This window comes from Vipera berus, assembly GCF_964194415.1.
Source record: "Vipera berus genome assembly, chromosome: 3".
In the NCBI taxonomy this organism is placed as follows: Eukaryota; Metazoa; Chordata; class Lepidosauria; order Squamata; family Viperidae; genus Vipera; species Vipera berus.
The window spans coordinates 182,044,800-182,060,239 of record NC_138204.1 but is presented as its reverse complement, the minus strand read 5'-3'; the positions used below and the strand labels follow the sequence as shown (position 1 = coordinate 182,060,239).

Below are 15,440 nucleotides of genomic sequence, written 5' to 3'. Positions count from 1 at the left end.
GCTCCCTTTTTCCACATAATACTAGATATTATATTACCACTTCTTTGTTTCTATAATTGCATTCTGGGTTACTATATTCTCTAATGCACGGGTGTCAAACACGTCACGTGATGTGTTGCGACATATCGTGACACTCTTTGCATTGTTGACAATGGGGTGGGCACAGGTTCGGTATGATGAAACTGGCATGTGGGCCAGCAGTTTCACCCCGCTCTAATGGATCTTTATTATTGTTTAGAAGCAGATTTTATACATTTTATGCAAAGCTGCTGCAGTAGCTACAACAAAACCAGGAAGCTGTAGTGTAAAATAAATAATTCAGCCTAAGTTTAGCTATTTTTATCATCCAGCTATTCAATAAAATAATACAAGAATATAAATTTTAAAAGTGTTTATTGTAAAAGAATGTTCAGTGTTTAAGTCATTTAATACAAAGAAAACACTACTTCTAGATGCAAGTGCTTGTTATTCTATAAAATGATTAAGTGGCTGACAACCAGTAAGTTAAATCTTTTATCTGGGCAGGTGGGAAACAGTGTGAATTAACAAATTCAGGTATTTTTAAGAAGATGAGTTTAGATGGTATGGATGAGTTCTCTATTTACTATTCTGGCAAAGGATTATAGATAAGATCTCCTAGCTGGAGAACTAGGTAGTGATTGTTGCTAGACTTGTTTTTACCATCTTTATTGCAAACTTAACAAATGTGCTTTTTTAAACACAATATCTTGTTGTGTACACATAATGATCAGAATAGGTCTTTGCAAAATCCAGTTTAACACATTTGTCTAAAATATGTGAATTTTACTTGTGATCTAACCGATAATCCTATTCCTTAATACAAACCTGAGAACAGAAAAAAGTGAAACTAACATACACACATACAACTAATATACAGAGAAGTTGGCTGAGATAGTTTGAGTGTCTTTGTATTATTGACAAGGCTTCAGTTTCCTCTTCAGGCATAATACCTGAACAGGACTGGCTTTTAGAGGAAGATTTGGTGAAACCTCTGTCTTTAAAAAGAAAAAAAAAATCACATTATTACATGGTAGATGTGCCAATAGTATGGACTACCAATTCCAATTTGAATATCATAAATTCATAGTAGCATCTATTCATTCTGCTGTAGTTTTGTTTCAAGAACTTCCACACTGTCTTTAAATTTTAAAAGAATCAAAAGAACATTCCAAACAACAAAATAGCAATGCCTGTGCTATGCTAGGCACTCAAAACATTATTCTTTGAATATTGAGGCAGCTGTGTCTACTTTGAGACTTGGGATAGCTGCTTCAAAAGCTTCCTCGGGTTTTTTGCTTGTAAATATGCAAGGAAAGAAAAAAATAACTTCTGCTTGAACTGAAATACAGGTAGTCTTTGGCTTACAATCATTTAACTAACAACTGTTCAAAGTTGTGATGGCACTGAAAAGTGACTTATGACTGGTCCTCACTATGAGCATCACAGTGTCTCCACAAGTATTTTCAATGATTGCAGCATCCCAGGGTCATGTGCTTCCCAAACAGCTTTCAACAAGAAGGTAAATGGGGGGAGGGGATGCAGGATTTGCTTAACATCCATGTGATTTGTTTAATGACTGTGGCAAAAAATATTGTAAAATTGGGCATGACTCATTTAGTGACCACATTTCTTACCAACAGTAGTTCTAGTCCCAATTATATTCATAGCTTGAAGACTACCTATAGTAAAATTGTCATATATATATATATGTGCATATGCATATACATATACATGTAGAGATGGCCCAGGGGAACTTTTTTTTAATCCCATTTATATCCCGCCCTTCTCCGAAGACTCAGGGCGGCTTAAATCTAAAGCACAAATCAATGTGCTTAGCAATAGCCTTCATTCTATGTATATGCCTGCTTATTAGGGCTTTCGCCCCCCCCAAGCGGCATTATTACAAAGTCAGCTTATTGCCCCCAACAATCTGGGTTCTCATTTTACCTACCTCGGAAGGATGGAAGGCTGAGTCAACCTTGAGCCTGGTGGGACTCAAACTTGCACTAATTGCAGGCAGCTGGTGTTACTTAAGGAGGCATTAGCCCACTGCTCCACCAAGGCTCTTTTTTTTTTGAAGAAGCTCCTCGAAGCTGTCCATAGGATGCTGCTGCAAGAATGCATCAGTCCATCAGTGGAAGAGAGATTCACTCATTCTAATACATTCCATGAAATACTCTTCAAATTTTTGCATAGCCTTAAAAGCAATAATAAACACAACAGCAGTAATAAAGTTGGTACAGATAGCTAGGTAAAGGAACCCTGTCAGTTTGTGAAAAAATATTCTAGTATAAGTAGCTAGTTTGGTATGTTTAATACTCTAAGCTAAACACTGGGACTTCTAGTCCTGTCTTGGGCATGAAGCCAGCTGGATAACCTTGGACCAGCCACTCTCAGACCTAGGAAGAAGGCAGAGGCAATGGATGTCATTTCATTCTATTTACAGTAAAATTTAGTTTTTACAAATTCTCAAATTTGTTTGATGACATCCATTCAGTTTATCTGTTGTCTTTCACTTCTTATGTAATACTTTCCTCAGGCTTGTCAAGAATAGTTATTTCTAATCATTATCTGTTCATATCATGTGCTAGAGTATGTGAGGTTTTTTTTTGCTAATTACGGTACCACCAAATGGTGCTGCCAGTCTTTATTTCATTCAGGAGCAATTGCAGTTCACGGAATCCTTAGCAAATGTCTCCATAATTCAAAAGTTCCTTCAGGAATAGGGCGGTATAGAAATTTAATTAAATAAATAAATAAAAATAAAAATGTCTCTCTTTTTCTCACTCCGTGTTGAGTTTTCTTTGCTGCATGTTACATTATCATTGTTTTAACAATTCTGATTTTTGTTGTCATAGATATGCCTTGATCCTTACTGTGTTTCGTCATTATCTTACTTTAAAGCATTAATATTTTTTTACATCTGCAGCAGACAGTTCTTGTCTTGACACCAAGGAAAGAAAATCACCTATCATGTTCATTTCTTCATTATGACTTCACTATTAGCTATGAGTTCATGAAACATAATAGTTTTCTCTTAATATATTGCTAATGAAATGCCTGGTTCCATAGTTGCTGTGTGTGCATATAGTACACACAGATTAATAACTATAGTTAAAGGGCTGGGTATATAAAATTCCCCCTTCATGGATTACTGCCTTGTCGTGGCGAAGGGGCTTGCATAATTCAGTGAAGCTATGAGCTATGCCGTGCAGGGTCACCCAAGATGGACAGGTCATAGCAGAGAGTTCTGACGACAACAACAACAACAACAAAATTATAAAAAATAGTTCAACCTTTAGATAACTCTTCTCTTGCTAATCCACATGTACTCTGCCTGCATTGGGAGGAAAAATTAACACCAATATTGCAAAAATGGCTTTCAGTTTTGAATGATTATGGATCTTTGAAAGAGGGATTTTATAAAAATTACCACAATCCATGAAAATAAAGGAGTAAATGATAGCAAAGATGACAAAGCCATACAGAAATGAAAAACGACAGACCCACGCAATCCAAAGGGGACTTCAGTCATCCTTTCCAAAGGTTTGGGCAAAAGCCAAGAACACCCCTCAAAACACCAGCAAGGGAATATTAGAGTTTATAGTTTTTATGCAGATTAAATTATCAGTTTTTATGCAGATTGAAGTAATCATACTTTGTTCTTCTAAAATCAGAATTAACTATATTTTTTCATGTTGATAGTCTGTGACCCCAGCCTGCAATGGGACATATTAACAATTTAAACAGAGTCATAAATTGATTTTGGTTTTTAGGCTTTTGTTTCACTGATGTGATTTATTATTTTAATGTACCAATACTGTCTTTCTAACATTTAGTTTGAAGATGATAAACCAGACAGTAGATTAAGCTGAAGAGGATAACAGACAGTATAAATATTTGGCTTGAAGAAGATAAACAGTAAACTCCATCTTTTCAAAACTGGAAGGATAGCTGTGGGCCATAGTAGCTGATGCCACAATAAATTTATTTGTAAGATGCCAGGGGACTTTTTGGTGTTTTTGTTATTCAGTTGCTGAGATCGTCATTTTTCAACTTTAGACATGAAGATTGAATTAACAATCATACTGTAGCATGGGCTGTGATACTGCTATTGTGTGTTGGTGTATATTTGTGATTGTATATTTGTCCGTGTATATAGGATTGTGCATGTAACAACTCTTGCTGTATGAGCTGCATTGGGTGCCAGTTTGCTACTGGGTCCAATTCGAAATGTTAGTTATTACCTTTAAGGCCCTTCATGGACCAGGTTACCTGAGCAACTGTCTCATTCCTATTTCATTGTCCTGTCCCATCCAGAATTTCAACTCCCAGGGTCTAGGAAGAAAGCCTTTTGTACTGCTGCTCACACTGTAAGGAACATCTTGTCCCCAGAGGTGAGGGGCGCTCCCATACTTCTGGCCTTTTAGAAAAGCGTCAAGACCTGGCTCTGGCAATTGGCATGGGGATTAAACCTTGTGGGTGGGGAGGTGGTCGCTTAATGGCATAACCCCATCTTTTTTAACTCTTGTAATTTTCAATTTTTCAATTTGATTTTAATTCTGTAATGGTGCATCCATTTCAGTGCTTCTGGATCGGTTTCAAGTTGTGAGCACTATGCTATAGGGGTTCTTCTGTCTCAAGAACCAATTTCAGTTGGTGTTGACTGGAGGAAGGGAAGATGGTTTGCTTGTTTATTATTAATATGGTTGTCCAGCTCATTGTTATGTCTTTGTGTGCTTACATGGCCTCAGCACCCCATCTATGAGGTATGTCAAAGTTATCTCTTGTTTAACATCTACCCATTTTGCTCATATTGCCACTGTCATTACCATTTCTTGCTCACTCGCTTAAGCTTATAGAGGCAGCAAGTGAGGAAAATGTGTAGGAGAGAAGGAGGGCTTCATTAGCTGGGGTGGCTACTCATGGATAAACCCTTAAACAACATATAAGGGTTTATCCATTGGATGGCAATACTGTTGCTGGGCTGATTGCTCTGGCTTCTTTTATCACATCTTCTACTGCATAGACAGACATGACATGAAAGCACAGCAGCTGTAGCTGATTTTAGCAAAGTGCTCCTTGTTCTTATTTTATACCCTTGAACACCAGACATTTTAAAGTATTTTCAAACTGTCTCCAGCTGGAAATTTAAGGAGTGAAATATGGGATATGTCTAGAAAAAAGGATGTGTGTTAACTCTGTTGCACACATATACTCAGACTTCATCATATTTGCCATATTTATTGTAATGATGGCTAAAAGAGAGTGACTGCCTCAAGGTCACTCAGTTAGCCTCTGTGTCTAAGGCAAGATTAGAATTGAGGCTTGCCAACTCCTACTCCAGTGCCCTAAACACTTGTCAAAAGGACTCTCATATAAACCTAATGATAAGATGATTCCTCAGTATAGCAATTGATGTGTTTGGCAAGGTTCCTACTTGTTTCAGAAGAGTAGTTTCTTACCAGAAGCTTGCTGATTCATTTATTTATTTTTTAGCCATCAGGAACATTGTTAGAAAAGAGTCCTGACTAATACATGGGTAGAACAACAAAACATGAGAATCTGATCTGACTGAATTTTCTGAATAAAGCTGTCTTCCAGTGCTAAGATGCGTTAACAGAGGGAGAGAATCAAGATCAGGTGAAGTATGATGAGCCTTGGTGGAGCAGTGGGCTAATGCCTCCTTAAGTAACACCAGCTGCCTGCAATTAGTGTAGGTTCGCATCCCACCAGGCTCAAGGTTGACTCAGCCTTCCATCCTTCCGAGGTAGGTAAAATGAGGACCCAGATTGTTGGGGGCAATAAGCTGACTTTGTAATAATGCCGCTTGGGGTGTGTGTGAAAGCCCTAACAAGCAGGCATATACATAGAATGAAGGCTACTGCTAAGCTTGTTAGCCGCCCTGAGTCTTCGGAGAAGGGCGGGATATAAATGTAATAAAAATAAAAAAAATAAAATAAATAATTTCAAATCTAGCCAGCAAGAATGTCCTACTGTACTATGTGAAGCATGCAGAATGTCGGTAAACATAGTTGGCTAAAGTAAATGGTCTTTTGCTTAGAGCAGCTGTAATGGGAAGCAAGATCTAGACTTCAGCCTTTCAGTAATTTAGATGCCTCATCTACAGAACCTCTTTTTCTGGTACCAAGATGTCCTGTAACCCTTGTGAAGGAACATGATTTCACAATGAAACCTTTGTGAGCTGCTAGTCAAAGATGATGTGAGTGCTGCAAATTCAAAAATATTTTTTTTCTCTCTATAGAGTTGCAGAGCAAGAGTGTTCAAATGCATTTATTTCCCTTTATAGTTCAACTTACCTTGCTCTTCTGTTCTAAAAGAAGAGTTTACCTGGAAGGTGGCAAATAGTCCAGTGACAATAGCTAGTTAGGGGCTATTTCTTTGGTTGTAGCCAATGGGGAAAAATATTTCTGTCCTTATTTATCCACTCCAGTGACAGAGCTAAAAATTGCCTAAACATAAGGTCTTGGTGAGTTTTATCCAAATTTTTTTAAATTCTTTTTGTTATTGCTTCAAAGTTGTGTAATCCTTTGGAAGCATGCTTCATTTATATTAATCTAAGTCTCCAAGTATTAAAAATAGCCTTCCTGGCACCCAGTAGGAGATATTATTAATTTATAAGATCCGAATTTAGAACATCATAAGATTTAAGATAATATCCAAAAAAGATATTAATCAACCAATAGCATTAAGGTGGACTTTTAACTTTCAACTAGCAGTGACCAATGCCTGATTATAATAATAAAAAAGGTTATATCAGTATTGATCAGTATGAGTTTATGTTGTGGACCATCTTCCTTGATGGCACGGTTACCAAAAGCTAAATATATTATAGCAAATAGAAATACTGTTTCTCCTTACATAGTAAATGCTCTTTTCACTCTTGATATTCTATGTCTGAATTCCTTCCCTTACAGAAACCTTTCACTGTTTTTCCCCCCTTCTATAATACGAATAAATATTTTTTTCTTTTTGCCTTTTTGGGAACAGTCATACGGCGGGTGTCTACAAGTCCTTAAAGCAGCTGTATCATTTCCCAAGTTAGGCAGCTGCCTTCCACAACTGCCGCAGGATCCCAGATTATTTAATATGTTGATTTAAGCACCCTCCTTACCTCCAGAGCAGCTTCTTGCCTTTGAATCTTAAATGTTCCACTGCACAGTTTTTATTCTCTCATGCTTAATTGTTGTTTTTTTCATTTAGTTGAGCTGCATTTAAGAAAGAGGGAAGATTTACTATAAACTGTGATCTTTATTAACATGCTTTTGCTGGGACGTGTTTTTCCAAAACTTTTTTCTCTTATGCACAGAGAATATAGGGAAAGACAGAAATTGCAGAAAAAAAGAACAAAAAGTCCAGGAAAGTGCTTAGTCTCCTGTTCTTTTACTTTTTGAAAATGGTTAAATTGCTATAGCATATTGCTTAATCTTATGTTCTCTAATATGATACTGTTTGATGTGTTTGAATTTTCTTTCCTCTTTTACAGCTATCATGTATGTAATGGGAGCTCTTGGTCCTGCAGCAGGATATTTATTGGGAGGTGTTCTTATTGGGTTTTATGTACATCCTACAAGTACTGTTCAGATTGACCAAAGTGACCCACAGTTCATTGGTAACTGGTAAGCTGCAAGCATGTGGGGGTTTTATGTGCAAGATAACAATAATATTTAATATTTGATGATCATTTGATCAGTAATATTTAACATCTGTTCATGTATTCTTTGATCCTGTATGCTATGTTTTGAATAGCTGTAGCCAAAAACATGTATGTGTATATGTGTGTGTGTGTATGTGTGTATACACACACACACACACACACACACACACACACACACACACACAGAGAGAGAGAGAGAGAGAGAGAGAGAGAGAGAGAGAGAGAGAGACATACCTTGAGTATTTTAAACACTTTGGCCCAAATACGGGCCAAATTTATGCATATATATAAGTTACGCATATATAATAATAATAATAAGTTGGAAGGGACCTTGGAGGTCATCTAGTCCAACCCCCTGCTCAGGCAGGAAACCCTATACCATTTCAGACAAGTGGCTGGCCAGTCTCTTCTTAAAAACTTCCAGTGTTGGAGCATTCACGGCTTCTGGAGGCAGGTTGTTCCACTGGTTAATTGTTCTAACTGTCAGGAAGTTTTTCCTTAGTTCTAGGTTGCTTCTCTCCTTGACTAGTTTCCATCTGTTGCTTCTTGTCCTGCTTTCAGGTGCAAGTTACCCGCTAAAAAAATAAAAAGTAATAACATTGGAGCTGATGCCTTCCTTTTCCACCTGGCATTTTTTATGTACATGTTTGTACTTATGTGTGCAAATTTCTGGCACAGCTTGTCATCAGTATAGGAAGACTGCTTTGTTTATATGATTTTTATATACTGTATACAGATTGTTGAAAATATATTCTTCATTTATTGCTTGATCTTCCAAGTCTATAGGCACAATATTGACAACTCAATTTATAAAACGATTATGAAGAAATATGGAAACCAGTCTATCAACATCCATTAGCCATGATAATTTAATGCATTTATCAGCTGTAGAAAAGCTGCACATTTAAATATCAGATGCTGAGTACAAACAACTGTCAGATAAATGCCGAAAATGTAGCCAGAAACTAATTTCTTCCCTCTTCTTCTTTATGCTACAGCAATTAGAACAAACTTTGAATCATCCCTTAAGCCTCTGACTGCAGCCTCAGTTTTTTTGAATTCCTTTTATCTTTTCTATTGTCCAAAAATGAATGGATTTGTTTTAAATAGGTAGTTTTAAGAAGTGCATATGGCATATGTGGTCATTCTGTTTTTTGATACAATGAAATAAGCAGCAAAGTTTTGTCTGTAGTTTGGCCCAGAAATAGTAATTGCCATTTCTTGTAGATTTGTGCAGTTGTTCTTCTTGCTAAATATCAAAATCTACTTTGGGTTAAAAAGTGCATAGGTTCACTGCTAGGCCACTCTTTAAATTGATCACATTGAAAAATGTTACTTTAGGAGAAAAGAGATTTAACAAAAGTTGCAGCTACAACAAAGCAGTAGTAATAATTATACAAGAATTACAGGCAAGTGAGATGCCAATTTAATCACGATAATAGTTGAGAACTTAATTTGAAGAAGTATGGCCTCAGATTTTTCCAAACATTCATGCCCAAAACCTGCCAGATAGAAATTACAGGGTTCTTTTCTTCTATAATTAGGCATTCAGGGTAACTGAGTAACTATGAAGTCTATAGCTTACTTTTTGTAACAAATTCTCATTAAGGAAGTTCTTTATATGGTATATTAAGATCATAGGTAGTGAATTTGACAGCAATTAGTGATCTAGAAATGTGGGAAATTTCCATTTCTATCTACCTATGTATGTTCATGCCATAATCTAGGTATGAGAATTATAGTAGTCTTTTCATTCATAATAATTAGCTGGTGAGGTGCCTCTGATCAACTGCATAAATTAAAGGTTAAGCTTCAGTAAATTAGAAGCATTTGTGATCCATAGAATAGATATGACAGCTAAAGTTAATTATTAATTAGAATCATAGAATGATGGAGAAAGTACCATCAGCGGCTGTAGAAGACTGCAAGGGCCATGCCACTAGAATTTATAAATTTAGTCTTGGAATAGTTATAACTGATGTCCTCTAGATACATTAGATTACAGTTGTTATAATATTGGCTGGCTATAATGTGAGTATATTATATAATGGCACCTTCTTGAGGAAATTACAAGCAACCTGTGTTATGGTAAATATGTAGTTTGCAATTGTATGTTTGTATGGAAAGGATAATGCATAATCAAGGAATGGTGGGTATCAGAACTTTGAAAATGGTTCATAAGTAGCTCTATGGAAGTCCGTTGTAACTTTGAATGGTTGCTATACAATTGGTCATTAAGCAAGAATTATGTATATAATTTTTATCTATTTCGGATGCAGCTTTTGTGATTTCTTTTCAAGTCACTTACATGGTAATTGTTTTATGGGACGAACAGTAACACCAAGTGTAAATTTCTGCTTCCTGCTGTAGAGGTTTTTTTGTGTTTAAATATGTATGCTTATAAGCAATGATATCTATTATTGTATTGCTTGATGTAATAAATATAACCCTATTGGTAAATGTTATTTCTTACCTTCTGATTTTAGGTGGAGTGGATTCCTCCTTTGTGCTAGTGTGATGCTTCTTGTTATACTTCCAATGTTTGCTTTTCCCAAAAAGCTCCCACCTCGACACAAGAAAAAGAAAAAAAAGATGCACTGTGATGATGTTTCAAGTGATGATGATATTGTGAAAGAAAAAGTGAATAGCAAAAATGAGCTAGACTCGGAAATTCCTACATCAATGGGCTTTGGAAGGAATGTTAAAGGTAAAGAATTTCCTGTTTGAAACAATCAGATTAGGATGAAACTTAAATTCATAGAATTGTTATTTGTTGTTGAAAACTGATATAAAAATACATTTATTTAGTTAGGAGCAGTACTAAAGTAGAGGACTTTGATTCAGTTGGTTCTACATTAGTTGCAGGGTAAATTGCTTCATTCAAAAAATCAATATTGAGCCCCCCAAGCCTATTCAGGCAGGCTGTATTCCATAAACAGCCTTTATCAAGCTTGAGTGGCTTGATAAAGCTATGTAAATCCTATCTACTATTTTTTTGCTGTTATCAGCATTATGAAAAATAGATTGGCTAAGGATGCTGGGCTAAAGGCAAAGCCTGAATACAGTCTCCTCAATCAACAATAGGAAACTTTTTCCAGGTCAAGAGCTACATTATATTGCCTTTGTGGGAACTATTAAAATTTAATGGGGGGTTTTTGCTTCGAATTTTGAATCGTCTCTCCCAAACTATATTTATAAAAATATCTGTGTTCATGATAGAGAGGCATAGTCATAAAACATATACTCCATTTTCAGCTAATTTGTGGTGTAGCAAAGATAAAATACTAGTTTCATCCTCGTTGTGGCATGCAAGATAGATTGTGCTATTTTTTTTCTGCCCACTTCGTTTAAGTAGGGGTAAAAATTGGGCTCTTTACGCTGTTGAACTGTTGAGGTTCCATGATGGCCAGATTTTCATCTCCACTATAAAATGGAGACCATGCACTTAAAACTCAGCTTCTATTGTTCTGTGATAAATATGTAAACTGTGCTTAATGGAGAAGAAGAGCAAAGAAGACCCATACACTTGAAGGACTCGTTTCAACATTTGTGTTTCTATATATTGGTCATAGTCATAATTTAGTCCCAGTTTTAGAAAAATACTTTATAAATCTGTAATCGAATTCCCCTTCTTGATATTTCCCATTGCTTTTTCTTGTTTCCATGTACCAATATTACTTGTACTAAAGTAGTATCCCAGGTTGGTGAAGGTACGTATGCTGAAGGTGATGAATGAAGGGAAGGAAGGTGGTCATGGTTGTCCCAAAGGTACTTTCCAAAAGGCAATTGCACATTCTTTGTTTTTCCTTGAAGATGTCTCGCTTCCCATCCAAGAAGCCCCCTCAGCTCAGAGATGTCAGAGCTGAGGGGGCTTCTTGGATGGGAAGTGAGACATCTTCAGGGAAAAACAAAGAAAATCCAGTTGCCTTTTGGAAAAGTACCCTTGGGACATATTTTTCATAGTTTAAGAAAAATATGGAAAAATGTGCAAATGTCTGTTGCTATAGCCAATCTTTGCAAAGTGACTTATCACCATTCTTAATTTTCCCACATGAAGGTGGTTTCCATTTCCACATAAAATTAGGAAATGGTAGTTATTTAAATGATGGGAAGTCAAATTAGATTTGAGGAAGCTGAAAATATGGTACTTGTCCAGATAGTGCTATCTGGAAATTACTAAGCAAGCTTAGCTGACTGAATTAATTAGCTTGTTCAGCATGAGCAATGTGCTGCTTGGTAGTTTACATGCTAAGGCTGTGCAGAACTTTGCAATTAAGGGGGAAAAAGATATTTTGGAGTATGTGCTCACATAGCAGCTGTCTGCAGCTTCTTAAAGTTGCACCACAATTCTAGGAGAAACATCTGGACATCTTGGCAGGTGCTATATAACATTGCTGCCTGATTTGATCGTATAAATGTTTCCTGAATTTTGTTTCCTGAATTTCCTGAATTTTGTTTTTAGTAATCGGAATGTTTTAATATTTTTAAAATAAAGATTATGATATCTCCATATCATAAATAATTATAGTAATTATAATTCCTCTCCATGGAACCAGTCCCTGGTGCCCAAAAGGTTGGGGGCTGCTGAACTAGGAGATGGAATAATATGTCATATATGGAACATAATACCGACATACATGCATATAGATATTTATTTATTTATTTATTTATTTATTTATTTATTTATTTATTTATTTATTATTGGGACTTATACGCCGCCCTATCTCCCGAAGGACTCAGGGTGGCTAACAACAATAACATACAATAAACACAGAAGTTAAAATAAAAATTAAAATTAAAGGCCCCTGTACAATAAATTAAAATTAAAATTAAAATAAATTAAAAATTAGAGTTAAAAATTAAAAACATAATTAAAATCCCTGTCAGTCCATGTCAGCCAGGTGGAAAAGGAGTGTTTTGAGGCCGCGGCGAAAGGACTGGAGATCTGGGGCCATCCGAAGCTCAGGAGGGAGTTGGTTCCACAGGACTGGTGCTCCCACAGAGAAGGCTCTCCCCTGGGGGTCGCCAGCCAACACTGTCTAGCTGACGGTACCCTGAGGAGGCCTTCTCTGTGTGAGCGTACTGGGCGATGGGAAATATTGAGATGGTCACACATGTACTTTTGAAATCCTCTAGTTTTGGAAGATGGGGTTAATATTTCATATAATTATGAATTACTGGGATTGGTCCCAACATTACAAGTAACCCAACATTAAATGATTGTGAAGTTTCTAGGAAGTTGGCTAAATTCTGTGCCATAGCAGTAGCAGTCAGAAGCTATTGGATCTGAATTAGATACAAGTACACTTAGGTCCTGCTGTGAATAATTTGTTTTTTATTCTGGTACTTTCCATTTTAATATTGTTTCCTTTCTTGGGGGAAGCAGGGGATTACAAGTGTGAATTTATTAATTAAAAAAAGATTTTGATATGTCTACGTACTTGATATGAAAAACCATTTAGTGCTACTGTAATATCCTCATATTTAAACATCTCAATGTTTAAATATCTTAATATTAGCTTTCAAAGTAGCTCACAAAAATGAACATACAGTATGTATGGTGCAAAGAGAATTGTAAACCTTAAGAGTGGATGAAATAATATTATTTCATTTTCATTTCTTATATTCTGAAGTTCTCACTAATACCCTTTTCAAACAAACATCCATACAGGTAGTCCACACCTTACAACCACAACTGAACCCAAAATTTCTGTTGTTAAGTGAGACATAAGTTAAGTAGGTTTTGCTTCATTTTATGACCTTTCTTGCCATAGTTGTTAAGTAAATCACTGCAGTTGTTAATAACATAGTTGTTAAGTGAATTTCAGTTTCCCCATTGACTTTGCTTGTCAGAAGGTTATGAAAGGTGACCACATCACCCTGGGACGCTGCAACCATCATAAATATGAGTCTGCTAAGTATTCTAATGTTGATCAGATGACCATGGGGATCCTGCAGTGGCCATAAGTATGAAAAAAGGTCATATATCACTTTTTTCAATGCTGTTGTAACTTTGAACGGTCACTAAATGAATTGTAAGTCAAGGATTACCTGTATTTGAATTTGAATTTAATTATGAAACGTTATATATCTCTGTGTAGTGAAGCCCTTGATCTCCAAGCTCCAGTTCTAATTGAACCACACATAGAAATATTGGACTGGATTTTTAAAAAGTCTTAGAGATGTTACAAGACTCAAATACCATATATCCAGCTACTAAGTTAAAGCTATAAAAAAATCGGCTGACAGCTGCTTCACTTTTCAGTAAGATGAAACTTAAGACTGAGTTTATTGCGAAGTTCCTCCTAAGAAGAAATAATTTGAATTTGTTATTTTTGAGCAGTATTTTCATTTCTTCTACTTAAGTTCAGAAATAATGAGGATGGCATAACTGACATTCTTTGGTATTTCTCTGTCATGAACAACGTAAACAAAAAAAGCAGTTTTTTATATTTATTGAGCATGGTAGTAAAAGTTGCATTTTGCTTTGCTGCAAGAAGGAATCTCAAAGCAGTTACCAATTTATAAATTTTCTTCATAGAGTCCCCCCTCCCCCATAGCTATGTGATTGTTATTTGAGTAAAGCAAGGTATTATAGGGAAGGGGAACGAGGGCAAGGGTACTGATAAGTAATCTTTATGCCAAGTCTCTTCCCCCCAATAATCTGGTTATATGTACACAGGAAGGATTTTAGCCTTTGGCTGAGTCCAGAACTGACCCAATTACTAAACTTCTCTGATAGCAAAAAAAATTTATCAGTGATATTTGCCATTATGTGCTATCTGATATTTTTTTCAGTGGGGAAGCTAATAATTGTACCTTGAACTTTCTGCATATGGAATATATGCTATCTCACAAAATGCTTTGGGAAAACACACTAGAGTTTTTTGTATCCAGTGGAACACTTGAGAACTTCTTTATGGCTTGAGAGGGCAACCACTTACTAAGTGATACCTTGTTTGTTCTTTGCCTCCCATTCATTCTGGACAACATTTAGGTCTCCTTTTATTGCTTTTTGTCTTTTTTATAGAACTTCCAAGAGCAGCTTTCAGGATCTTAAGCAACATGACATTCCTTTTTGTGAGTTTGTCATACACAGCTGAATGTGCCATTGTTACTGCTTTTATTACCTTTATTCCCAAGTTCATTGAGTCACAGTTTGGCATGCCAGCTTCCAATGCCAGCATCTACACTGGTAAGATATTGCTGTAAATAAATCTTTTAAGGATTATGTTCCTCAACTCAAAAAAATAAAGTTAATGGAAAATAATCAGGACTCTGTTCTTAATTGTTATAAATGTGCAGATTCTCTGCCTTAACATGTATAGCTTTATATTTGCTGTTTATACCATGTGGATTAGCAACATAGGATTTGTTTCAGTATGATGTTTGGTTTTCCACCAAACAGCTTCTTGATCAACCCACACCATTAACACTAACAAATTAAAATGGTATCATTTTTGCAAAATTTGATGATTCTAATATGAGATTGACTGAGATTTGTTCTTTTGAGATTTACAAGTAACTGATAGAACTACTGATCTGGGCTTTAACAGATGAGATTCATCAGTAGCAGGGGAAAAATTCTGGCATTACTAACTTTAATTGTTTGCTCTTATACTATGAATTAAAACTTACGTTTTTTTAATCATCATTCTTATCTTTGAAGTGTTGCATGGATTTTATTTATCACTAAAATGTACATATATGAATGATTTGTCTACAATCATAACATTTTTAT

General features: G+C 35.9%; 1 protein-coding gene across 1 annotated transcript in view; it reads right to left on the bottom strand.

Moving 5' to 3' along the window:
* Positions 1-7,212: 7,212 nt before the first annotated feature.
* The window catches only part of SULF1 (sulfatase 1), a gene marked incomplete at its 3' end in the record, with an annotated part of 79,333 nt that continues 71,105 nt past the window's right edge, over positions 7,213-15,440 (bottom strand). The window contains exons 18-19 of the mRNA XM_081326005.1: positions 10,173-10,265; positions 7,213-7,250 (exon numbers count right to left, since the gene is read on the bottom strand). Coding sequence (XP_081182131.1) covers positions 7,238-7,250; positions 10,173-10,265 — 106 coding nt within the window. The remainder of the gene's footprint in view (positions 7,251-10,172; positions 10,266-15,440) is intronic.